General features: G+C 42.8%; 5 protein-coding genes across 8 annotated transcripts in view; 3 read left to right on the top strand and 2 right to left on the bottom strand.

Annotated features, from left to right (window-relative positions):
• Positions 1-2,844, top strand: part of LOC6586558 (neurobeachin-like protein 1) — a 34,913-nt gene extending 32,069 nt beyond the window's left edge. For both annotated transcript variants that reach the window (XM_015160408.3, XM_002012133.4), the window contains 2 exons: positions 372-549; positions 616-2,844. In XM_015160408.3, the coding sequence (XP_015015894.2) occupies positions 372-549; positions 616-781 (344 nt within the window). In that variant the 3' untranslated portion in view covers positions 782-2,844. The remainder of the gene's footprint in view (positions 1-371; positions 550-615) is intronic.
• A 74-nt stretch (positions 2,845-2,918) lies between these two features.
• LOC6586550 (neural/ectodermal development factor IMP-L2) lies at positions 2,919-14,308 on the bottom strand. 2 transcript variants are annotated; one of them, XM_015160407.3, is made up of 4 exons: positions 14,064-14,308; positions 4,521-4,829; positions 3,954-4,454; positions 2,919-3,831 (listed from the first exon to the last, which is right to left on the bottom strand). In XM_015160407.3, the coding sequence occupies exons 1-4, from the start codon at positions 14,067-14,069 to the stop codon at positions 3,820-3,822; spliced, it is 828 nt and encodes a 275-aa protein (XP_015015893.1). In that variant the 5' UTR covers positions 14,070-14,308; the 3' UTR covers positions 2,919-3,819. The 2 variants fall into 2 exon arrangements, with proteins under 2 accessions (XP_015015893.1, XP_002012161.1); XM_002012125.4 differs by lacking the exon at positions 14,064-14,308 and adding an exon at positions 6,414-6,497.
• LOC122757576 lies at positions 6,415-6,646 on the bottom strand. Its single transcript, XM_044010087.1, has one exon. It carries the CDS (start codon positions 6,644-6,646, stop codon positions 6,551-6,553), a length of 96 nt encoding a protein of 31 aa, XP_043866022.1. The 3' UTR covers positions 6,415-6,550.
• Positions 14,309-17,109: 2,801 nt separating the features above from the next.
• LOC6586549 (sulfide:quinone oxidoreductase, mitochondrial) lies at positions 17,110-19,495 on the top strand. Of its 2 annotated transcripts, XM_015160406.3 has the most exons (8): positions 17,110-17,198; positions 17,254-17,430; positions 17,826-17,931; positions 18,007-18,231; positions 18,292-18,492; positions 18,549-18,758; positions 18,832-19,018; positions 19,079-19,495. In XM_015160406.3, exons 2-8 carry the CDS (start codon positions 17,306-17,308, stop codon positions 19,387-19,389), a joined length of 1,365 nt encoding a protein of 454 aa, XP_015015892.2. In that variant the 5' UTR covers positions 17,110-17,198; positions 17,254-17,305; the 3' UTR covers positions 19,390-19,495. The 2 variants fall into 2 exon arrangements, with proteins under 2 accessions (XP_015015892.2, XP_002012160.2); XM_002012124.4 differs by having other exon boundaries at positions 17,180-17,430.
• Positions 19,496-19,801: 306 nt separating this feature from the next.
• LOC6586548 (kinesin-like protein KIF23) lies at positions 19,802-23,221 on the top strand. Its single transcript, XM_002012123.4, has 6 exons — positions 19,802-19,954; positions 20,015-20,779; positions 20,842-21,388; positions 21,446-21,767; positions 21,833-22,383; positions 22,449-23,221. The coding sequence occupies exons 1-6, from the start codon at positions 19,944-19,946 to the stop codon at positions 22,929-22,931; spliced, it is 2,679 nt and encodes an 892-aa protein (XP_002012159.1). The 5' UTR covers positions 19,802-19,943; the 3' UTR covers positions 22,932-23,221.
• Positions 23,222-23,834: the final 613 nt, after the last annotated feature.

The following is a 23,834-nucleotide window of genomic DNA, read 5'->3' as shown; positions in this document are numbered from 1 at the left end:
AGATTTCGATGCATACTCATTCATTCAATTTTTATTGAAAAATTTAAGCTAACCAAATACTTATCATTAAACTAACCACTGATTTCTCTGCATCCTTGCACTGCTGTATCAGCCTTTTCGCTCAGTGTATCACCTAGCGATAAGCTTAGACCCCCGTAGATGCAACATTACGGTCCAGACTCTTCCAGTCTGTCTCCCTCTCCCTCTCCTTGCCCCCTTTCCCCTCTTCACCTCGCAAAGCCTTGTCAATTCGTCGCGCTAATTGCCATCTCATCGGACTCCCTCCGTTGATGCCCGCCTTATCAGACATACGTCAGCAAATAATCGTTTTCTTCTTCATCTTCTGCTTCTTGTTCTTTGATGATCCACAGGTCACATTGCCTTCAGTGCTTTGGACGATACTTCGCACTCGGTGCACGTGTATAGCATCAATGGAGCCAGCCTGGGCTCCAAGTATGTGTCCGGGCGTGTCACAGGACTGGCCACTGCCTCGGACTATCTGGTGGTGGCCGATGATGCCGGCGACATAACCATGAGCCGCCTACACGGGTGAGTGCAGTGGGGTGGAGTGGGTTCTCCAAAGTTTAATAACTGAACTCAAATTGCTCTTTGCAGGCTGAAGCCCGTCTTTGACATTCCGCTGCATGTGCCCATCCAGACGGTGGTCGTAACACCTGGCAATACGCATATCCTGGCGCCCTTACGTGACGGCCGCCTGGCCGTGGTCGCCGTGCAGCTGCCCCTAGCTGGCAGCAAAAAGCATTCCGTGCTCAATGTCTAGGCGCCCTCGACTCTAAGCTTTCCATATCATAGTAGTTGTTTAGATTCCCTTTTTAAAGCTTGACTTTTTGTGTCCTTTTGCCCATTTGTTTCTTATAGATATATATTTATTTTTCGTGTCGTTACGTGCCAAAACAAAAAAACACAAAACAAATTAAAATGGCCAAAAAGCAGGCCAACAAATCACATATTCTGTTAGTTGGACTCGCCTCAAATAATTCTTTATAGATCAAGTTAAAGTAAAGTATCTAACAGATACACGAATTCCATTAGCTTTAATGAAAGCACTCGTTTTTCATGAGGTTTGTCAGGCGTTAGCATACCCCGCACTTATTCATGCAGACCAAATCAAATATCAGATACTTAATTAGCATATACCCTGTAAAAGCAGTCTTTGTTATCTGCCTCTGACTCTATCATAGTCTATCACAAGTGTATCTATAATTACTTATACCCTGTAATTGTGGCATTGGGCATAGTCTAGCATACCCAAGCACTCTCCTCTGCCCTCCGCGAATTCCCTTGAAATATCTCTCTATGTCTATGTGGTATAAATTGTATCTATCAGATACTCGTCGAATGCCATTAGCGTTAAGCGCAATTCCCTGTAAATCCAGCCTCTTCTAGGTGGCCCATCCATCTTTATTGTATCCACTGCCCGCTATCTATCATGCCCATCGCTCCCTTTCCCTCTCTCGCGCTCTTTCGCTCCTTCGTTGCTTCGTTGCTTCGTCTCTTTTGCGAGCAATTATTCACTTGTCTTTCGTGTCGGATCGCTTTGCAGCGCGGCACTTTGCGCGCGCCTTCCAATTAGCTTGACAAATTCGTATAAATCATTTATCATTAGGCTGACGTTTGTTGTGTTTCTTGCTTTTTTATTTTCTTATTTTATATATTTATATAAATTAGCACATCGTGCCGTCATTCAAGCGACAAAAACTGGTTGCCGGCAAGTGGACCGGTCCGTCTGTCCCTGCCTGATCTCTGTCCCTCTCTCTTTCTCTCTCTCTCTCTCACTCACTCTTACTCAATCTATCTCGCTCTCTGTCTCTGTCATTGCCCCTCTCGTCGCCTGCTGCCATTTCCGTTTGCACTGAGTCACGCGCGACTTTCAAATCGGCATCAAAATCTGCCCGGCAACAGCGCGGCGCGAGGTGGCGTTCAGCTTTTTGGCCACGCTCGAAAACTGGGGCCAACTTTCGTTGCCAGCACGAAGCACACAAAAAACAAAAACAAAATTGTATCTGTATCTGCAGCTGCATCAGCATCAGTATCTGCATCTGCATCTCGAGTGAATGCATTTCCAATTGACAACAAGTATTATAAATCCTAAAATTAGAGTCCGTCCACGAATTTAAAGTTTTCGCATCGAAATTCCATTCGCTTTTGTCTCGTCTGCCTTGGATGCCAGCTCCCTCCCCCGACCTACCCTAGGACAACCTTTTCCAATGACAAGTGACAATATATAGTAGACGATCGTTTGATAGGGTTTTGTCTGTTTTTGTCTTTCGCATTGCTCAACTTGTTACAAGCGCACAATCAGCACGTAATATACATACATACATGTATGTGTATAATATATATATATATATACCGTAGAGATTATCACAGAAGCTGCTCCTAACTATGCGTAACTCTCGACTTGTAGTGCGATCAATACGCAACATAAGTCAATCAATTATTTACTTAAACACTTATCATCTTATCTCTCAAACTTAGAACAGGGCTGTCAAGAATTTCGAATTTTTCGAATTGTTTTCTGGAATGCCAATTTGAAGGATTATGAGTCACACAAGTTCATCAAACTCCGAGCGCAGTTAGGCTTTCCAATTCAGTTGATTTCGAGTACTTTCTGAGATTCCCGATTCGAACCGATTCATTAACCGCTTCGCAGCCCTGACTTACATATATACGTAAATGCGTTTGCTCGTTATTTGTTACTAAGAGAAAAATAAAAAACACAAAGAGTTCTCCGACCTTCCTTAGCTGTAGTTACTGTAACACTGTATAGATTGTACCGAATAAACTGTGTCAATAAAATGTTGAAAACCAAACCAAAACCAATATAAGCAATGCTAAAGCCCAACGTGTTCTTTTCATTATTTTTGTGTATTTATTCAAAAAACAAACACTTTAAATTCAATAATATAATATTTAAATATATAATGTAAAAAAAACCATAATTCAGTTCAATTAGCTTAATGTAAAACATAAAACATCATGTAAAGGGGCAACATTTCCTAAAGTTATGTGGGGCTTCCATGGGTGTGTGTATACTTATTTGTGTGTGTGTGTATCTATATATTATATAAAGACTGTTCTGTTAACCTCAGTGAATACTTTTCTCTTTCTTTTGTATGCTTATAGATGGATGTATGGATGTGTAAATGTATGAACGATGGGGGTTCAATAAATAAATTTTGTAGATATGAAATAGACGAATCTTTGCGTGAATTCATGACTTCGTTTATACGTGAATAGGTAAATTCATGAAAATCTGAATTCGTGAATTCGAGATGCCTATGGTGTATTGGTGGATTGGTGTCTTCATTGGCTGGCTATATATAGACATATATACATAGCACATATATACATGTTTAATAAGTACGGGCCAATTACTATCGTTAACTAGTGTCTTGCCTGATATAGTTAGGAACAAACATTGCTACTTACATATAAACGAAACTTGTTTACCTGAACAACTAAAAGGTAAAAGGTAAAATTGAAGAAACAAGCAAATGCTATATTAGATATCAAGAACCTAATCAAATACCGTTAAAAATAATATTCGTAACTAATTCGAGGTGGATGAAAAAAACAAGGAAATGATTGAAAACATTAAAGTCTAAGCCGGCATTAGATTCTAGAGTTAAACTTAAGCTTAAGCTTTCTTTTCTTTTTCTTCATTTTTTTGTTTGTTTTTTTTTTTTTTTTTTTTTTTTTTTTTTAGTGTTGTTTTTATCTTTCGCGCATCTTCAAAGGCATTTGATCTATCTAACTAACTAAAAATGTCCAATCGAATAGCCTTGGGTGGAATCTTTAGTCTTCCTTCTGCAATGAAAAAAAAAAGTAGGGAAAATATCGAGTTAGTGTGGAAGATAAAAGAGGCTACAAAAAGTTATCGATAATTCGAGTTATTGGCAAGAGAGGAGAATGAAGTTAACGATACTTACAAGTACGGGGTATACGAAGGTATCGGCCGAGTCTCGGCCCACAGCATTGTGCGCTATACACTTGTAGTTGCCCATATCCTCCCATTTCAGATCAGAGATGAGCAGATCTCCGGTGGGCAGGACCTTGAAGCGATGGCTCTGCACGATTTCCTTGTCCTCGTTGTTCCTCCAGGTGATCTTAGCGTGCGGGCGGGCATGCACTTTGCAGGGCAGCATGATGGTCGAGCCCATCAGATCCAGATGGGTTTTCTCGGTGTAGATGATGCGCGGCTTCTGCGGGCCCTGGTACTGCTTCTCGGGTACGATCAGATTACCCAGCTCCTGGTCAGCGTGCGAGGGATGCACCACGGTGCTGGCATAGATGGTCTTGGAGCCAGTGCGTCCGATGCACGTGTAGATTCTCGGCTCGCTCAGCATGTGATCGACAATGTGCACGGAGCGCACACGAACGATCGCCGTGGGCGCATCCTCCGTGATCGAGTTCGATTCCAGATTATCAATCTGAGAAGAGAGAGCATGGTTGAGCTAGGGGATTCGAGGGACGGGTGATGGGCTTGCTAGACCTACCTCAGAGAGTGGCATGTGACCGACAATCCATTGGATGCTGGGCACCTGGGAGCCCATCATCTCGCAGGCGATCTCGAGGGTGGCGCCGGGCGCCTGTTGCATCTTGTTTGGTGGAGTTTTGATGAACTTCAGCCAGTCGTCCTCGAAGGCGCGGTTGCGGTGCTTCGACTGGGACTGCGGCACCTCCTCCGTCTCAATGGAGTTGTCCACATCGTTGCTGTCGTCCACAATGTCCACGGCGCGACTCTGGGCGCCCGAGAGGCTGCCAAACAGCAGCAGCGCTATAGCGCACAGATTTAAATTCATTTTCTGCAATGAGTCGAGAGGCGGAAGGGGCGTGGCTTAGTGATAGAAGCGAGGTTCAAAGTTCAATATCATTCCACTTATAATATAGGTTAATAAACCCACAATCATCATTGGAGCATCGCTGCAGTTATCAGCTACAATGTGCCAAGTCCGTTATGGCAGGCTAAATCCGAGGCTATAAATCACAATGTCGACTGATACCAAGCGGACGGCCGTACGGATCGATCGGCGGATGGACGGATGGATGATAAGAATCGAAGCGTGAACCGTGAATCGTGACTTGAGGAATCACGCAACGAGCCACGGCTGCAGTGGCAAACGTTTGCAAATCATCTTGCAATATTATCAACGTAGCTGAATATCAGCTATCTATATAGTATATCTATATTTCTAGAAATTTCATTTCATAAATTGCATAATTGCATTGTGAAAATTTTAAATATTTCCTGCTCAACAAATTACACAATTTTACTCAATAACTTAGGGCCAAAAGCTGCTTGAATTGACATGAAACTTAAAATTGTTTCACATTTCGCTTTTCTTTCAGTCAAAATTGCTGAGCTCAAGCAAAACTTATTTAAAATTATTTCACTCTCAATCTGTCTCTTTCCCACTAGCAGCTAAGCTGGCTTAGTGAGAAGCGTTAGGACCCGGTCACGAGCCTGCCAGCAATCATATCTCTAAATCTTTATTTTACAAATTTGTTTTCTTTTTCCAAAAGTAAAACAAAAAAAAATATATATATATATTTGGAAGATAAAAAAAAATAGATAAATAAATCTATTATCTAGTTTTTCTTAAAACACGAGATTAATTTACGAAAAACATCTCAAGTATTCCAATTCTTAATTCCCAATGAAAAAATGTTTTTTACTTCAAGGTAAAGAGATCCTAGCGAGAAGCGCGACCAACCCCTAGCTAATGAAGATCTTCCCAGCCGTCGACTAAGCATTTCACAATTTCACAATATCACGCGGTCTGGGGACACCGAAATAGAACAAACGATGATAAATTGTGGACAAAGAACTCACGTAGGCACCAACACTCAACACTTAAGTGGATCAAAAAATAAACCAAAAAAAAAAAAAAAAAAAATTAAGAAATCGAAAAAAATGGAAGAAAAATACCCAGACAGAAGAATTGAAAATCGAAATCACATTGTTTTGGGTTGTGACGTCAGCTCCTTGATGAGCGCGCCCACGCGCCATGGATCAAAGGCCGAGCATAATTAGCCAGACCGACCGATCCTATACTATATACCAGATACCATATACCATATACCATATACCCTCACCGTATATTCGACAAGGGCGTGACCACTTAAGTTATTCAATTCGGTATGCAAAGCATTATAGTCTGTCTCTCTATATAGAGTGTGTCGTCTGGCGATTCGCTGGCAAATGTTGCATCAGATTTTCGACTCGATTTGCCCTTCGGCGTGGATGGGGTTTTTTGCTGATTCGCTGAATGGCTGAATATGTGATTTATTTTTCTTCGAATTTTGTTCGTCGTTGTCTATTTTAAATTGGTATTTCGTCGAATCGCTAATCGCTAAATATGCGAGTATCTGTGAAGTGTTTGGCTCACCTTTTGATTTGATTTCTTTTTTCTCTTCCGGTAAAAAATGTTTGCGGTTTTCTCCCTAAGTGGGCGGCGTTTAGAAGCGTTTGGCGTTCGCGTCTTTTGATTGAAGGCGCGAGCTGCTCGAATCTCACAACTTTTTGTTATGTTATGAAGGAGTTTATCAGCTCTAAATTGTGCTGGCTGCGGAATTGGGCCTTTTGATTGAAATTCAGCAGCAATTGAGTTAACAATGACATAGAGTCGGCGCGGTGTGCCGTTTTGGTAGCTGTGCAGCTTAGCTTTGGTGAAATTTTGATTGTTTTTCTTTATTTTGCAACGCAACAGCGCCTGCGACGAGCAGCTTCTATTTTGTTCCTTTTCCCGTTCCGGTTCCGGAGCGTAGTGCAAAATAGTGGGCGTATTTGGCTTCGATCTTCAACCGTAGCGTATGTCCAGCTCAAAGCTTGGGCACATTCGTCTCAGTGTTGATGAGTGAAAAGGTTGTGGAGCGAGGGGGGCGGGGCTTCAGCACGACTCCTTGTTAACTGTTACAAATTGTGGTTTCTTGACGCGGCACTCTTTATAAGACGCACGGTTCATCGACATTACAAGTCAAGGTAGGCTTTTGATTTACTTTTTCTTTTTGCTTTTTCTGTTTGAGCGGTCAGAAGGCGGTCAATGTTGCAGCGAGTAGAGCGAGGCGCACACTTAAGTTGTGTTCAACAGCTGAAAACTGTCACAGAACTGATTCCGCTACGCAGCCGACTTCATTTTATATACGCCAGAGCCGAACAGAGCAGAGCAGAGCCGAACAGAGCGCCGCCATCGACACGCACTGCTCTCTTTCTTCAACTCGCTCTCGTGCTCTCGCTCTCTCTCACACACTTACACACTGTTCGCCGGCGGATGCCACTGTGCCCTTCGTATTGCTGGCTGCACTTCGTTTCTGTTAGTTCGGGCCAAACTCACTTCGTTGGAAGCAATAACTCACACACACGCACACACCCAAGCAAGATGAGCAGCGCGCTCACAATGATCGGAGCCGGAACGAAACGAAAGAACAGTTCATTTATCATTTGATCTCTTGGCTATTTGAATGCAGTTTGAGCCGCTCCAGCCGGCAATTGCAGCGCCGCGCAAACTTTCCATAGACTAAGCTCGGACTGGGAATGGGAGTAGCTTCCAGCGGATAGAGGTACAGTTCCACATGGGAATGACCCGTCGCACTTTCAATTCCTAGCCAATAGTTGCTTTACCCTTGACTCAATGCGCCTCAGCTGCGACGGGGGTGGGGTTGGGGACCCGAATGAAACCAGTTGACAACGACAAGAATTTAAATGTGACCGGTACACTGAGAGAAACATATGCTCACTTCTCTAATTCAGTTTATATGTATATTCATATGTATATAAAAATAATATGAAAAGGAATTGATTTAATAAGGAAATATGTAAATTTGTTTTGATTTCCAATGAATATTATTTTCCACTTTTTCTGGCCGTGTAGCAATTCTCGTGCTGCTTCTTTCCACCACATTCGTACGTGCCTGGCGGCATGGCTTTTAAACGCCGCAGTCCAGGCGAGCGGCAGCTCAACGCTGCAAGGTTCCATTTGTCGCGACCCAACACGCCACGCCCCCTCGCTGCAGCGCCCCCTTACACTGCTCCGCTGCTGCTGCTGCTGCTGCTGCTGCTGATCAGCACAGTTGATTCATTGCAATCAAGTGAGTGCCAGTTTGTCTGCTGCGTTCGCTCGGTTGAGGGCAGAAAACCACAAATGTAAGCGGGGGCCAGCGAGTGGGAGGGGGACAGCAAAACTTGTTGCCAGAGTGGAAGCAGGCAGATAGACTGAGCGCGTGCGAGAGCGAGAGGAGAGCACAGCGGGAAGGGGAGCACTCACAATGGCAGACAGACTGGCAGCAATTCAACAGATCGCGTGTTCGCTTTCCGCTGTGCCGCTGTGTCGCTAGTTACGTGTGGTTCAGAGTGGGTCTGGTGGATCTGTTGGATCTGGTGGGACGGTGGGGCGGTTGTTGCGGCTACTGCTGCTACTGCGGCTGCTGTGCCTGTGCCTGTGCCTGTTGCTGGGCGGCAGCCAGAACTGGTGCCCGGGGCTCGTATTCTCGCCGCACTAACTAGCTAGCTCTGACTAGTTTTATTCATTTGTCGGCAAAGTCAACCAGCAATATACAATATATATATACACCAATTATATATATGTACATATACATATATATATTCATTGCACCATCTCGCCCCAGTCGCTCTGCTCGACTCCCACATTTGGCAGCTGCCAATTGCCAAGCGAAACTCAATTGAAATCAAGTAAATTGCTGCAGCTGTGGCGAATTGATCTCGTGCCCTTCTGACGACAGGCCTCAAAGGCGACCAACAACGTAACGAGTAGCTAACGTAACAAATTTGACGTAACTGCATTAGATCGATTACTAGATCAAACGCCACTTCCATATCGATCGATTCAATTATTGATGCTGCAGTGGAACGAGATTCGAGCAGATCTGATGACGTTCCAGGAAAAGCGCACGCACTCGCAATACGGATGCAAACTGTACGCGCTTCTCTCCATGGTATAACAGTTGTGCGTGCACATAGTATAACAGCTGCGCTCATTCCAAATTGTTTGCTTCAGGAAATTTCGTGTTCATTTTAGATTGGTCGTTGCTTCAATCAGTATAACAGTTGTATATAACATATCAAAATGATTCAGGCTTATGATTCATTCTTAATTTAGCTAAAGGACTTTTAGATGGAAATTCTTAGTTTCCAGATTATTTGCATATGAAAAGTGGTTTTATTAGGGATTTTAATAAAGTTTGAAAAGTTTTTCCTATGTAAGAGAAATTTATCGTACATGCTTCATTGTATGACAATGAATTAATTATGGGAATTTCCAAGAAATAAATACAAATATATTGAGCAGTGTAGCCAAAGCAGTTCGCGCTAAATGAGCACAATGAATGAGATATATGTATGTATATTCATAGGCCTTGGCACCGCTTGGTACCGATCGGCAACCGATCGAACGCGACAAACCATCAATTTATTACTCTCCAAAAAAGAAGAAAGAAAACGATACAATTTCCTAGAAATAAGAAAGGTCGAAAACTGGGCGAATCATACGATCGTACGATCATACGATCGCCTAATTGTTTTATCGTCCGATCGTAGCATTTCGCCATTATTTTGTTGGCCCCAATTATTGCATCATGGCAAATGCAGCGAATGCTGGTAGAAAGATGCACACTCGATTAACAGAAAAGAGACAACAAAAATATACATAGTTAAAAAGAGACGAAAAATACAAAAATACGAAAAAAAAAAAATGGTTAAAAGAGCTCGCTTTGCCGTCTACGTTTGCACTTTTCTGCTAATTAACGGGCAACAGCCACCGGAACTGGGCTGAGACTCATTCAAAGTCAGCAAACAGACGGACGGACAGACAGAGACAGGGACAGACAGATAGAGAGATATGCAGTTCGGGGAAAAGATAGTGCAACATGCAACTGCCAAGACAAGTCAAACACACACAGACACACACACACACACACACACACACACACACACACACACACACACAACCACAAACGTATACTGTGCAGGCATGTGAATTGCAGGTTGTACAAATCGTCTACACACACATAGAGAAACATACATATATATATATGCATACATATCCACACCTGGCTGGCGACGTGAGAAAATTCATGTGCATGCCACAAATTCTGTGCCGTCGTTGCCAATGTAGCATTTTTTTTCTCTACTTCTTCTTCTTGTTTCTGTCTGATAAAGTCCAAAAAAATGCGCTTGGCAACAGCCTCGCGCGACCTCGACCTCAGGCTATGCATTTGAATAAACGTTACTTTTTGCCTTGAGGGATATTTTTCAAATGACAGAAATTTCCCTTTCAAGTGCGTATAATAGTTATGCATATAAAAGATATTCGTTAGCGGCGGCATATGTATGTATGTATGTATAACACAATTGCATAGCCACGCACGCTCACCGTACTCTTGGGTGTTAATGTGTGTCTGTGTACTGGCGTATAAAAGCAGTTGTAATGGAAAATTTATGAAACCACTTTTATTTCTCATAATTTTTTTTTTTTTTTTTTTGAATATGGAAAATTTTTTGTCGAACTGAATTACAATTATCGATAATTGTTGCGATTGCGAGTGCCATTAGCATTAACTAAAAAAATAAATATACGCTTATGACAATATATACATACATACCTAGAAAACGTGAGCACTTCCTAAATAGCACACATACATATACATAAAACTGTGTAATTTATCAATTAACCTATGGAGTGTGCTATGCCTGCTGCGCGGTTGTATGTGCTTAGCTCGTATGCTAGCGTGTGTGTGTGTGTGTGTGTGGGTTCTGCTTCCCTTGCATTCTTTGCGTGCATAAATTGAACTCTATGTAAGTGTGTGTTTGTGTGTGTGCGCGCCCTGTCTTTGGTTACCTTTTGTTGAATTGTGCAACTGAGCTGCGAGCACTCATCACCATCAGCAACACCAACACCGACACCAACACCATCACCAATACCAAAGTAGTGCCGACCGACCACCACCGAAGCAGCCGATTCCGAGTGGCTTCGACTCTCGCCCAATTCACTTCGACGATTGCATCAGCCATTTCCACGCCGCACACGGAGTCGTCCGGCAGCGCTGCCGTTGCGCTTGCTGTTGAGCGCGCTTGAACGGTAAAGCCGAGCATAACCCATAAGCCCTTGCCCTTGTCTCGCTCGCTCCCATGCTGCGTGCATGCTAGTGCGTGTCAGTGCGTGCTAAGCTGTTGCGCTGAGTCATCGTGCTTGGCAGGTGGCATTAACCAAAAGACAAGCAAGATTAGGTTTAATAAACAAAAAATAAAGCCTCAAGTCTTACACTTTCCAGCTGCATTAGTAACTGAAGGTGTACGTCAGAGCTGCCAACTGGCATACATATTTTAATCAGCTCTAATTGAAATGATTTATAGGACTTAGATTTCGTCGGCTGACTTAAATTCGCCCGATTCGAATTCATTCTAGCAAGCTGTCGGAATACATAGTTTCACATTTGTGTTTTATTTTTTGAAAAGAAAAACAATCAAATCATTTCCACTTATAGATCCGATGACGTCTGTAGATGTTTTCAACTTTCCGCTATTATCAACGCACACTTCAGTAGAGCTTAAAAAACAATTATGTATGAATGTTTATTCAGAAAATAATAAAAAAGGGGCTCGTTGCCTCACACACATGAACACACACACACACACAGCATCGAGGACAGGGCCAAGCGCGGCAAATGCCCGACAATTAACAATTTCTCCTAATTGACATCATTTATCAGTTCACACACATGCACAGAACTGACATACACACTTATACACTTCTATTCTTTTTGTGTTGTAGCATAATTGACTGCATGGGTGTGCGTGTATCACGTCATATGAAATTCGTCGCACCCGCGCCCACACCCTTCGGTCAATTGAGTAGGGGGCTCGTCTGGCCCAGTGTAAACAGCCACTACGACGCACATTCGGCTACACACACAGACTCACACACACACATACGGATAAAGTGTATGCTCTCAAGAGCGACAAATTCGCTCCAGCATTGCTGTCCGCTCTTTCTCTTCTTTCATACTCTTGCTATGCCTCTCTTTCGCTCTTGATCGCTGACAAATGCAAATGCGACAAATGCAAAAAATTGATTGCCAAAGCGAATGCCGTTGATTGGCCCCCCGCTCTCTTGCTTGCTCTTCGATTGCCTACCCCACCCCATAGCTCTGACGCATTTCGCCCGTTCGCCCAGCTTCGCCGTCATCTCCATTCGTACAGTGCTCCGCTTTGATCATTCTATATGTGCATATTTCATTGCGCTTTTTGCCTTCAACTTATAAGTTATTTTGTTTTTTCTTTTTTTGCTTAGGCTGTTTTTTTTATTTTTTTTTTTATTATTTAATGAATTGCAATTTATTACAAAGCGATCTGATTATTAATTGGTTTTGAATTGATTTCGACCGGCGGGCGACTCGCTACTGGCAAAGACGACTGCGACTGCGACGACTGCGACTGCGACGGCGACGGTGACACCGACAGCGACGCCGACGATGACTGCGACTGCGTGACCAGCGCAACGTTCAGTGCGGCGAATTCTGCGTGCATGTCTCTGGCCGCACGTAGACCCCGCTCCAACTGGACTGACTCATCAAATGTAAAGCTCCAATTAGCAGCATTTTAAATTTTATATCATCTTAAAAGTCGAGTTTAAATCGAATTTTAAGTCAACTTTAAATGTCAGAGTGTCGAATTTGTTATTTCTTTCTTTTTTAAAAGAATTGTAGTCCAAATAAGAGATTTGACAAAAAAGAAAAAATGAAATCTGCTGCTTTCCTAAAAGATTCCCAGCTAAAAAGTTTATTTTTGCAACATCTCAGTTTTGTTCCTTTTTTATTTACTTCTGGATGGGAATGGTTTTTGTTTATGCTGCGGATACATTAAAGCATACTTCCGGCGAATCGATTTCACTTGGGAACCCAAAAGGCATGCAAGAAGAATTCTTACTAATACGATCTCCAAGCAGAACCCAATATAAACACAAGATCATATCAGAATGTTCGAGCATCAGATTCTCAGCAGACTTGTCGGCGGCCTCCCTTGCAATACTATTAAACGTATGCAGCGAACCGGCCTGCATTTTCTGATTGGATTTAATCTATATCTGCGATCCTTAAACATATGTATATGTCTTATGCAGTCACATTTAAAATTAGCGGAGCGGTTATCAGTACCAATCTCAAAATATTCCAATTTAAATTTAAACATAGTTCAACTGTTATCTAATAGCTCCGATAAGCTTCTTACGGAAAAATTTCTATAGATTTCGCATTATATTATAATGTAGAGTAAAATGAAAAAATCACGATCATTGATCATCTTTCTGATGAGTGAAACAGCCTTAAGCCAATGCGAACCAAAATCAACCCCTTCTAATTGAACCTAATGTACGAGTATGTATCGAAAATACACATATAAAAGCAATTAAAGATCGGGTATATTGAGCAGAAGCCAAACTAACCTCAAAACATAAACTAATATTTGTCTGCACATAACAATTATTTTGAAGTCGCAGTTGAGCTTTAAGAACAAGTGAAATTAAATTTGAATAGTTAATAAAATGAAAACGTATTAAATGAGAAAGTACAATAGATATGCAAAATAATATACAAAATATATAACAAATGTATGAGAGCTTAAAAGCAAGCGAATGCAAAGTCAACTGTCATATAGGATGTCTCTTATACCATAACGTACTTATACGCATACTCTTATACTGAAAGCAACTTCACTGAGCTCACTTTCAAATTTAAACTCAACTTATTAAAAATATACGAATTAACAGCTATGTATCGATGCCAATATACCCCATTTGGACTACTATACAGCGCATAGGAAATGTGTTAATTGATGCATATTTCACTGATAGGCTGTTAAGTGCGAAATCAGAGTTACAGTGGGCCGGGCAGGTGATACCGGTGACACAGGTGTCAGGTGCCCAACGTGACTCAAAATAAATCAATTTGAAATTGATAAGAAAATACTCAATGCTCATAAATAAATATGATTAATTTAGGCAATTTGATGAGTGTGATAATAGGCCTACCTGCATTTCGTTGTAATTGGCAGTGAGTCTCCTAAATGATTTCAAACACTTGACTTGACTAGCTCTCACTTTTCACTTTTCCGCAAATTGTTTAAATGTTCCTTAAAAATTCTTTTCTTATTTTTTGTTCTCTTCGGTTTCGTTTTATATATTTTGGTGTTATTTTTGTTTTTTTTTTTTAGATTTTTTTTTTTTATTTGGTTCTGGCTCGCTCGGCGATTGGAGATGTGACTCGATGGCTAGTGATGTGATATACTGTGCGGCGAAAGGTTGAGCATCGATGCTTTTATATAGCCGAAATCAACAAGTGTCGTTCGTCACACACAGCGACAGCAGATTGGCTACCATTCGGCATATTAACAGTTATAGTCGCCTGTCGCCTTCGCCTTCGCCTGCAGCATTCGTTGCTCTGTGTGTGTTCGTCTCTGTGCGTGTGTGTGTATGTGCGTGCTTGAATTTCAATTTGAATTTGAGTCTCAGTTTGTATTGGTTATTGTATGTATTTGCTTGCTAACAGCTGCCTGCCTGCGTGAGTGTGTGCGTGTGCCATTGTGGGCGTTCGCTTTTGCTGCTGCTGCTATTCCTTCGATTGAAAAATTGAATGCAAATTTATTTGAATTATCATTTCTTTACACATTATTATTCGCATTCATTTGATTTGTTAGCTAACCTTAATACATCCATAATTTAAGTACAGTTGACACAACACTCACGCCGTTAGTTATGTGTAGATCGGTTCACGTACTTAATTAACCCACTGTTGACCTACCCCTCCCTCTGCCCGTTGACATATCCTCACTTAACATTGTGCAACTTTCCAGCTGGAACTCGCTGCTTTTTCCACTCATCTTAGCTGCCGCAATCTGGTTGAGGCAGTTGCAATTGACGAAGCCTCGCTTCCTTCTCTCTCCCGCTCCCTCTCGCCCACACCCCTCTGCTCTTTGTGGGGATTTTAGAGCGTGGCGATTTGATTGGCCAGGAGTTAGACAGACGCACAGACGTCACCTGGCAGACCGGATCTACAATATTTGCATATTTATTTATGTATATACATATGTATATGTATGTGCGTGTGCGTGTGCGTGTGCTGGTCGCAGCTGTGCTTTAATTGATTCTATGTGCTATAAATTGAAATGCACTCGACGGAACCGTTAAATTCAAATCGAGTTGCACTTTAAGCTAGTCTGTCGATTAGGGAGCAGAGTGGGGATCGGGGTGGGGGTTGGGTGTTGCTCGGTAGGCGACTTCTGACTGCTGGAACACAATAATTGCGACTTCTTCGTTTTTTTTTCTTCTTCTTCGACTTTGGCAATCATCATAATGAGCTGCTAATCAAGGGACGCTGCCTGGCAACTGCGCAGCTCGCCTGTTGTGACAAACACACACATACACACGTAGCTGTTTGTATGAATGTGTGTGTGTGTGCATGCTAAGTTCACCCACGCATTCCGCTGTTTTGTTATATTTAGTTTTTTTTTTTTTTAGCCAATTTGGCCAACAATAGGGCTTCATTTGTATTTAGCCAGCTTGTCTCCAATTGATACCGCTGCTGCGTTACGCCCACACTTTGAGACAGGGGCGGCAATGCTCCCTACCCAATTATGCCAGCAGCAGGGCGTAATTAAACACAACAACAACAGCAATTGCTTCTATTTCGCTTATTTCTGTTTGTTTGTGGCTCAAATTAATGTAGCTAATCACAACGACACAACGCAGTCATGTGCCCCACGCAGCTCAGGCTGCTAGCCAACACTGGTAATTGGACGTTAGCCAACACTTCACAACTTCGCTTTGTAAATCTTGTTGTCTTTACTTTATCGCTGTGAAAACAAAAGTGAGTCATACTTTTAGGGGCCGCCATTGCTCGACAGCTAAACTTAGATACATACATACACATTCGTATACGTATATGAGTGTGTATATATGCATATACATATATATGTATATATGTGATCTATTCTTTACGTATCCGCTTAAGAGCTGCAGCAGGCCATTGGTCACGCTTTCTTAAACCTTCTGAAGTTAAACAAATATTTTTTATGCTGGAGTAAAGAATAAGTTCAATCAGTCACGGCATAAGGAGCCACCAAACTAGTTCTTTCAATCGGCGCACGGTTGATTCAAACTGTTGTTCCTTTGACTAATTCCACGAGTAGTTTACTAACTCCACTTCCGCTAGTAATCCACTAATTCCATATTCTAATGAGCTTTTCGATGGCCGATTGTGATCAAACGCATTTTCTTTTAGCTAATAAATTATTCAGTCTTTGAATATTAATTTTTCAGGAATAGCTGATCAGTAGGAATTGATTAAAAGTTGATTTAACAGTATGATTTACTTACGAGCTATTGAGCTAACTGAACTAGCAAATGAACCATATTATTCTTATTTTAAGTACTTGTTTAAATTGGCTATATCAACCAATAAATTTCTCCAATAATGTAATCGATCTAAGATTTTAATATTATTTAAAAACTTTTCGGACTTCTGAATTTTGATCAAATTTCATTCAAATGCGCCGCCTAGCTGAAACACAGCTTTTCCCTTCGCTATATAATGCAAAATTAAAAATGAAGTAATCTGCAATACACATACATACATGCATATACATAGGAGCCATTGGATACTGCTGCCAATAACCCAACCTTAAAAGTATGCTACAAAACTAAACTTTGATCTCTTGCCTTTTTACATATTTTAATAAAATTATAGTTTCAAAATAAGTGCATCTATATTTACGCCCAGCACTGTATGCCAATTCTTGAAGAAGCTCTCAAAGCTTTCAAAGCTGAGTACGCATCAATAACTGCAACACGTGTAACAAAAGCTCATTCAAGGTTAACAGCATACACTGGCCGAAAAAAAATGTATAACCCGGCGGGCCCACGCGATAAACATGCTTAATTAATATATCTGCTGCTGCCGCTGAAGCTCTAGCGTCACATAACCGTTGTGAAATACAAGTTTATATTTGTTGTTTTTTTTATTTGTCCAAATCCCGTTTGTGGCGTTCGCACTAACCACTTGCTTTGGCTGTTGCTAGCGATGTGCTAATCAAGCTTTGCTCTGTGCTTTCTTCTCTCTTCGCCATTTGTTAGTCGCCGTCAGTCGTCAATCGGACGTCGCTGCAGCAAGTATGTCCGCGCAGCTTGTGCTCAGCTATATCTAAAATAATTATTTATTTAATAGTCAACCAGTTATCGATCGTATGATCTAATATACACTTGAGTCTGCACCCATCATGACCTTTTACACTTGCCTCCCGTTGGCCCTTAGGCAGGCTAAGCTCTTGGCCACACGCAGCTTCAGTGAGCGCCTGCTCCACCGGAATCTGTCGGCCAGTCAAACACTTAATGACAAGCACGAGTAAGTTTTTTGTTTTTTTGTGTTTCTTTCTTTCGATTTTGATCTGCCACACCCCCAGCGATGGAGCAGTAGCGCTAATAAGAAATGACAGACAGGTCCCAAGAGGATCGTAAAAGTTTCGCAGGGCCTTTGTGTATTCTTCTATATGCAAATGCATATCTGTATATATGTGGTATATATGATATATATAGCCGATGTATCTATTAAACAAATACAATTAGCATGATTAAGGCGAGGGAATTAAGCACGTAGGCCAAAAAACACACACACATTTTAACCGGCAGCAGAAGCTTTTATTTGTGTGTCGCTATATACTCTGTTAAAGATGTTCAATCGGGTATATATGGTGCAACGGTTAAGGCAGTATTAATGTAATTATCTACGATCCTTTGCAGATGTCAAGTTTTGGTTGTTGGCGGCGGCGCTGGCGGCTGTGCTTTGGCCGCGAAGCTCTCCTCACGCCTAGGCAGGAACAAGGTGATCGTAGTGGAGCCCGCTGATGTACGTAAGCCCTAGTTGTGATACCTCTGTCAAGTCAAGTAGAGGGACTTACTCCCTACTGTATGTTGCCCTTAGAAACATTATTACCAGCCAATGTTCACGCTAATTGGGGGTGGAATGAAGCGCCTGGAGCACTCCTACAAGTCCATGGCCGAGGTGCTGCCCAAGAAGGCAAAGTGGCTGCAGGAAGCGGCCGTAGAGTTCGATCCGGAGAGTAATACGGTGAAGACATCTGGCGGAAATACCATCAAGTACGATATGTTGTTGATAGCTACAGGTCTCCAGCTAAACTACAATAAGGTAAGCTAAATTTGAGATTAATAATAAACTACGCCGTAAGCTAACTACCATCCCTTTTAGATACCCGGACTCGAGGAGGCGCTGGCCATACCCAATGGTAAAGTGTGCTCCATCTATTCGCCCAAGTACGTGGACAGGGTATTCAATTGCCTACGTAATATTCAAGGCGGAGATGCCATCTTCACATATCCCTCGTCGCCGGTCAAGTGCCCGGGAGCGCCTCAAAAGATTGTCTACATCGCTGAACACTATTTCCGCAAGGTAAACCGTGCATCAACAAATCCGTAATCGGTTCTCATCAGAAATATCCTTTGAAGTTGGGCAAGCGGAATGATATAAATATCAAATATAATACGGCTCTGCCCGTGCTCTTTGGGGTTAAGCACTATGCAGATGCTCTCTGGCCCATTGTGAAGAAGCGCAACATAACGGTAAATACGCGCCGTAATCTAATTGAGGTTAAGCCCGGTCAAGACATTGCCGTTTTTGAAAATTTGGATAATCCCAGCGACCGTTTCGAGGAGAAGGTGGGCAAATGATGACTTACAGATTGAGGAGGTATTTGAGACAGTAAAACTATATATTCGTTTCTTTAATTAGTACTCCATGTTGCACGCCGTACCGCCAATGAGTGCGCCGGACGCCTTGACACGCTGCAAGCAGCTGATCAACGAGGCGGGCTTCGTGGATGTGGATCAGTCCACACTGCAGCACAAAAAGTACCAGAACGTATTCGCCATAGGGGATTCATCCGGTTCACCTAACTCTAAGACTGCCGCATCAGCAGGTGAGATAATGACTGAGGTTCCGTTATATTATAATTAGAAACATTTTCCTTATCGGTTAGCTGCCCAGTCACCGGTTGTATTCCGTAATATGATCGCAGCTTTGGAGGGTAAGCCCCTTAAAGACATCTATGATGGATATGCTTCGTGTCCCCTGGTTACGGGCTACAACAGCGTAATATTGGCCGAGTTCGATTATAGCCTGACGCCTTTGGAGACATTCCCTGTGGCCCAGAACAAGGAGCGCTATTCCATGTTTATCATGAAGAAAGATTTTATGCCGTTGCTGTATTGGAAGCTAATGTTAACGGGACACTGGAATGGACCCGCCCTGATGCGTAATTTGTTGTCTGTATTTAAATTCGGCAAATAAGTGTCCTTCTCGTGAAAAGCACATATCGAATGATCTACAAATGCAATAACTCTTTTTTTATAACTTTTATAATATATATGCATTTATACATTGCAAAATTGACGAACGAAGTGTGTTTGAATTTAACGTCAATAGTAGTTGCTGTTAATTAACAGTAGTCTGTTAATTAACATAATTGAAGGTAAATTGTTCAGCAGTGGACTGACCATGACTTTCTGAACTATATAAACTGAATTGTATATTTAAGAGCTTAAACAGTGATAATAAGTTCAATTAGCATTGGTTTAATTTATGACAATAGTAAATTTCACCAGATTCAATTAAATTATAGCATTTATAAAATATCGAAAATACAGCCCTGCGTGCCTAACGAAAATTTGAGACACGTGAAGTTGGCAGCGAACGCAAAGCGCAGAAAAGAAGAGGAAGAACAAGCGTGGCGTCTGTATGGGCGCAAGCATTTGAAGCTAACGAACCGAAAGTCTTTGCTGAATCACAAATTTAAGTAAATATATCAATAGTGCAGCAGTATTTAAATTACAAAACCTATCAAAATGAAAGCAATGTAAGTAGTGGACAGCAATAAATGTCATAAGAGCTAATCGTGAACGATATTGTCATGCAGGGCGCGTACGCCACTCCGTGTTCCCAAGACGCCTCGTCAAATGCAGGCACAAATGCATACAGAAAAGCGACGAGACGTCTCTAATAAACAACAGGATCCCGTGAATGTATTCTGCCGAGTGCGTCCACTGCAGTCGGAAGGCGATTTGACCTGCCTGCGTGTCAAAAATTCGACCACAATCGCGATCAATCCCCAGGATCAACTGCTGCAGCATCATCAGAAACAACAAAACGGCGCCCAGCGCGAGTTGCAGTACATCTTCAAACATGTCTTTCAGCCAGATGCCACTCAGCAAGAGGTTTTCGCGGCCGTTGCTCAGCCGCTTGTCGAGAACCTGGTGCGCGGCAGGAATAGTTTGCTCTTCACTTACGGTGTGACGGGCAGTGGAAAGACCTACACAATGACGGGAAACGCTCGGCATCGTGGTATAATGCCTCGTTGCTTAGATCTGCTGTTTCGCACCATCTCTGACTATCAGGCAAAGAAGTTTGTGTTCAAGCCGGATCGGTTGAATGGCTTTGAAATACTTTCGGAAGAGGATGCGCTGCTCGAGCGGCAACAGGAGATGAATCAACGATTTGCAGGAGCCGGGCGATTTGCGTTTCGACGCAAGGACTCAGACCCGGAAATCGCATCACAGGCCTCGGTGGAGCCATCGCCGCTGACCGTGCTCGATGAGGACAACATGTACTCAGTGTTCATTACCTATGTGGAGATGTACAACAATAGCGTCTACGATCTGCTCGAGGACTCCGGCGTGCAGAAGTAATATACCATAGAAAACATAAATATAGACTTCCAGCTTATCCCCTCACCCTTAAATCTAGATCCTTGCAGTGCAAAATCATACGCGAAGATGCGAATCACCAGATGTTCGTGCATGGCGTGACCGAAGTGGAGGTCAAGACCGTGGAGGATGCTCTCGATGTCTTCCATATGGGCCAGAAGCGCAAGCGCATGGGCAACACAATCTTAAATGCAGAGTCCAGTCGCAGTCACTCCGTATTCAATATACGACTTGTTCAAGCGCCCACCGATTGCCAGGGCGAGCGCGTGATCCAAGACAAGCACACGATCACAGTTAGCCAGCTGTCGCTTGTCGATTTGGCTGGCAGTGAACGCTCCTCCCGCACCAAGAACACGGGCGTACGTCTCCGTGAAGCGGGCAACATTAACAACTCGTTGATGACGCTTCGCACTTGCCTCGAGTATCTGCGCGAGAATCAACAGCTGCCCCCGAATGTGCCTCCCAAGAAGATACCATATCGCGACTCGAAGATCACGCACATGTTCAAGAACTACTTTGATGGCGAAGGCCAGGTGTCCATGATCGTGTGCATCAATCCGCGCATCGAGGACTACGATGAGAACATGGTAGATGGGTTGTAACTGCCTCTTATCTGTTGTTCTTAACTGTATCTTCATCCACAGCAAGTCATGAAGTTTGCGGAGATGACTCAAGAGGTGCAAATAGCCCGCGCCACGCCCATGAAGCCAGACCTGGGTCTTACGCCCGGTCGCCGCAAGGCCAACAAACTGTTCAAGATTGCCGTTAACAATCTGAACGAGCTGGGCATACCCGAGGCCAAGCAGCTGGAGGTGGATGTGGGTCTGGTTTACAGCTTGGGCGCCGACTTTCCACACTATCAAATGGATAGTCCGGAGGCCGCGTGCAAGATACAGGAGCTAATGGAGTATCTGGAGCAGCGGATCGATAAGCGACGCAAACTGCGCGCCAACATGGATGTTAAGTGTAGGATTGAGATTTTCCCTTCTCTCGTATCATGCATTCTTCATAAATTCCCATTTCCCCGTTAGGTGACAATTTCCGTCAGATGCTCATGAATCTGGATCGCGACAATTTGCAGCTGCGGACGGAGCTGGCCTCCATGAAGGCCGTCTACAAGCAGGAACGCGAACGGAGCGCCGCCCTGGAGAACAAGGTGCGCATACACGAGAGCTCCATTGATGTGCTGAACAATACGCTGAGCAAACGGGACCGGCAGATCCAGGAACTCAGCCAGAAGCTCAGCGAACAGGAGCAACTGCTCACGCAGAAGGAGCAGGAGAAAGAGAAGCAGAAAAAGAAGTACAATTCCAAGCTGGCCGTAGAATCGGATAAGAATAAACGCGAATTCGATATGAAGCTGCGTGAACAACGCGCCAAGATGCAAGAGCGCATGCGCATCAAGGACGAGAAGTTGCGCCTGGTGTCCAATATACTACAGTCTGAGGATGTGCCCAGCTTGCCGCGTTCCCACAGCTCAGAGAATCTGCTGAACGACAAGGATCGCGGTGGCTTCACCACGCGCACAGAGTCCACAGCAGCACCTACGACTCGCACGGACCTCTACTGTACTCCGAGACATGTAAGCGTATAGTGAGGGATAACAATTATTCAGAATTTTAACTGATTTTTTAATCCGTTTTGTAGGGCTTGGCAGCTGCCAACAACAGGCACCGCAGATCCCGTTCCGCCGGCGATAAATGGCTGGAGCATCGTGCTGCCAATCCTGTGCCACTTGGCACGATTATGCAGCCGTATCTGAAGAATCGTAAATCGGTTACGAAGCTAACCGACATGAAGGAGCTAACCGGCCATGGAGCCAACAAATATTGCCTTGTCTCCCAGGAGGCTGACACCGATGGCGATGTGGAGACGAAACTGTACAAGGGCAACGTAATACCTACTTGTGGCGGCGGTGCTCAAGTCGTGTTCGATGACGTCGAGTGCCTCAAGCAGAAGTCACCCGTCCATTCGCCTACGCGTAAACGGCCCAGCAACGGCAATTTGTCGTCCTCGGCATTTGGTGGCCCATTGCCGACGAGCACCACTGGCCTGACATCCGTGCAGGATGTGGCCTCGCGCTGCAATCTGGGCATCGAAGGGCACAGCAGCAAGAAGTCCAAGATGTGAACGATATACTCTTACATACCCGTATTATCAGAACATTATATCAGATGTTTTGCTTTCCAGTTAATTATGTATTATACTCAGTCTCGATTTATAAGTTGAATCATCAGTGAAGTGATTTGTTTTAAGTTTACGAACACAATTAAAGAAGTCAATTATAGACTTATTAACTTTATTTGGGGACCGATTCAGACGAATACGAACGTCAGGCCTCATTTACAGTTGGTTATAGTAGCTCCGATAAACTGAATGAAAAGTTTATAAAACAATAAACAATTTTAAGAATTTCTGCATTTATTGTTGCGATTATTTTTGCCATAAATTGTATCGTAAATTATTGTTTAGATTAATCGGCATATACAGAGCTAATACCCCATTCACCCCGAACCCAAATAACGGTATAAATATATCGTATACCGCATGTCGAATGATCGTATTGTTGGCCGTTATCGTAGCAATTGGAAATCAAAAACTTTGGATAGAAAACAAAAATAAAATCACATGCGCATGCATTTATGTTGTTTGTTTTTGTTTTTATTTAACTCTTGGTTTAATTATTCCTGCGTTTATTCAGATTTATGCTTAAATTTGTAGATTAATTTCAATTACTAATAAATCAGTCTATAATTAAAATATATGTTCGCTTAATGCTTTTGTATATATATGTGTGTGTGAGTGTGTTTGTGTTAGTATGTGTATCTGTATGTGAGTGTGTGTGAGAGCTGCCCCCCTCCTTCTCCTTCTCATTCCCCTCATACGAATTGAGTACCACGAAATACTTAAATTTCTATATACGAGTCTAGCCCATCTCTTAAGCAGGCAACAAAAAATTTGAAAATTTTCAATATTTTCGTTAAATTTAGCATATACTAACATACAATTTACATTTAAACGGAACTACTACAC

Source organism: Drosophila mojavensis, unplaced genomic scaffold, assembly GCF_018153725.1.
Source record: "Drosophila mojavensis isolate 15081-1352.22 unplaced genomic scaffold, ASM1815372v1 contig_74, whole genome shotgun sequence".
Lineage (NCBI taxonomy): Eukaryota > Metazoa > Arthropoda > Insecta > Diptera > Drosophilidae > Drosophila > Drosophila mojavensis.
This window is presented reverse-complemented; position numbering and strand designations above follow the sequence as displayed.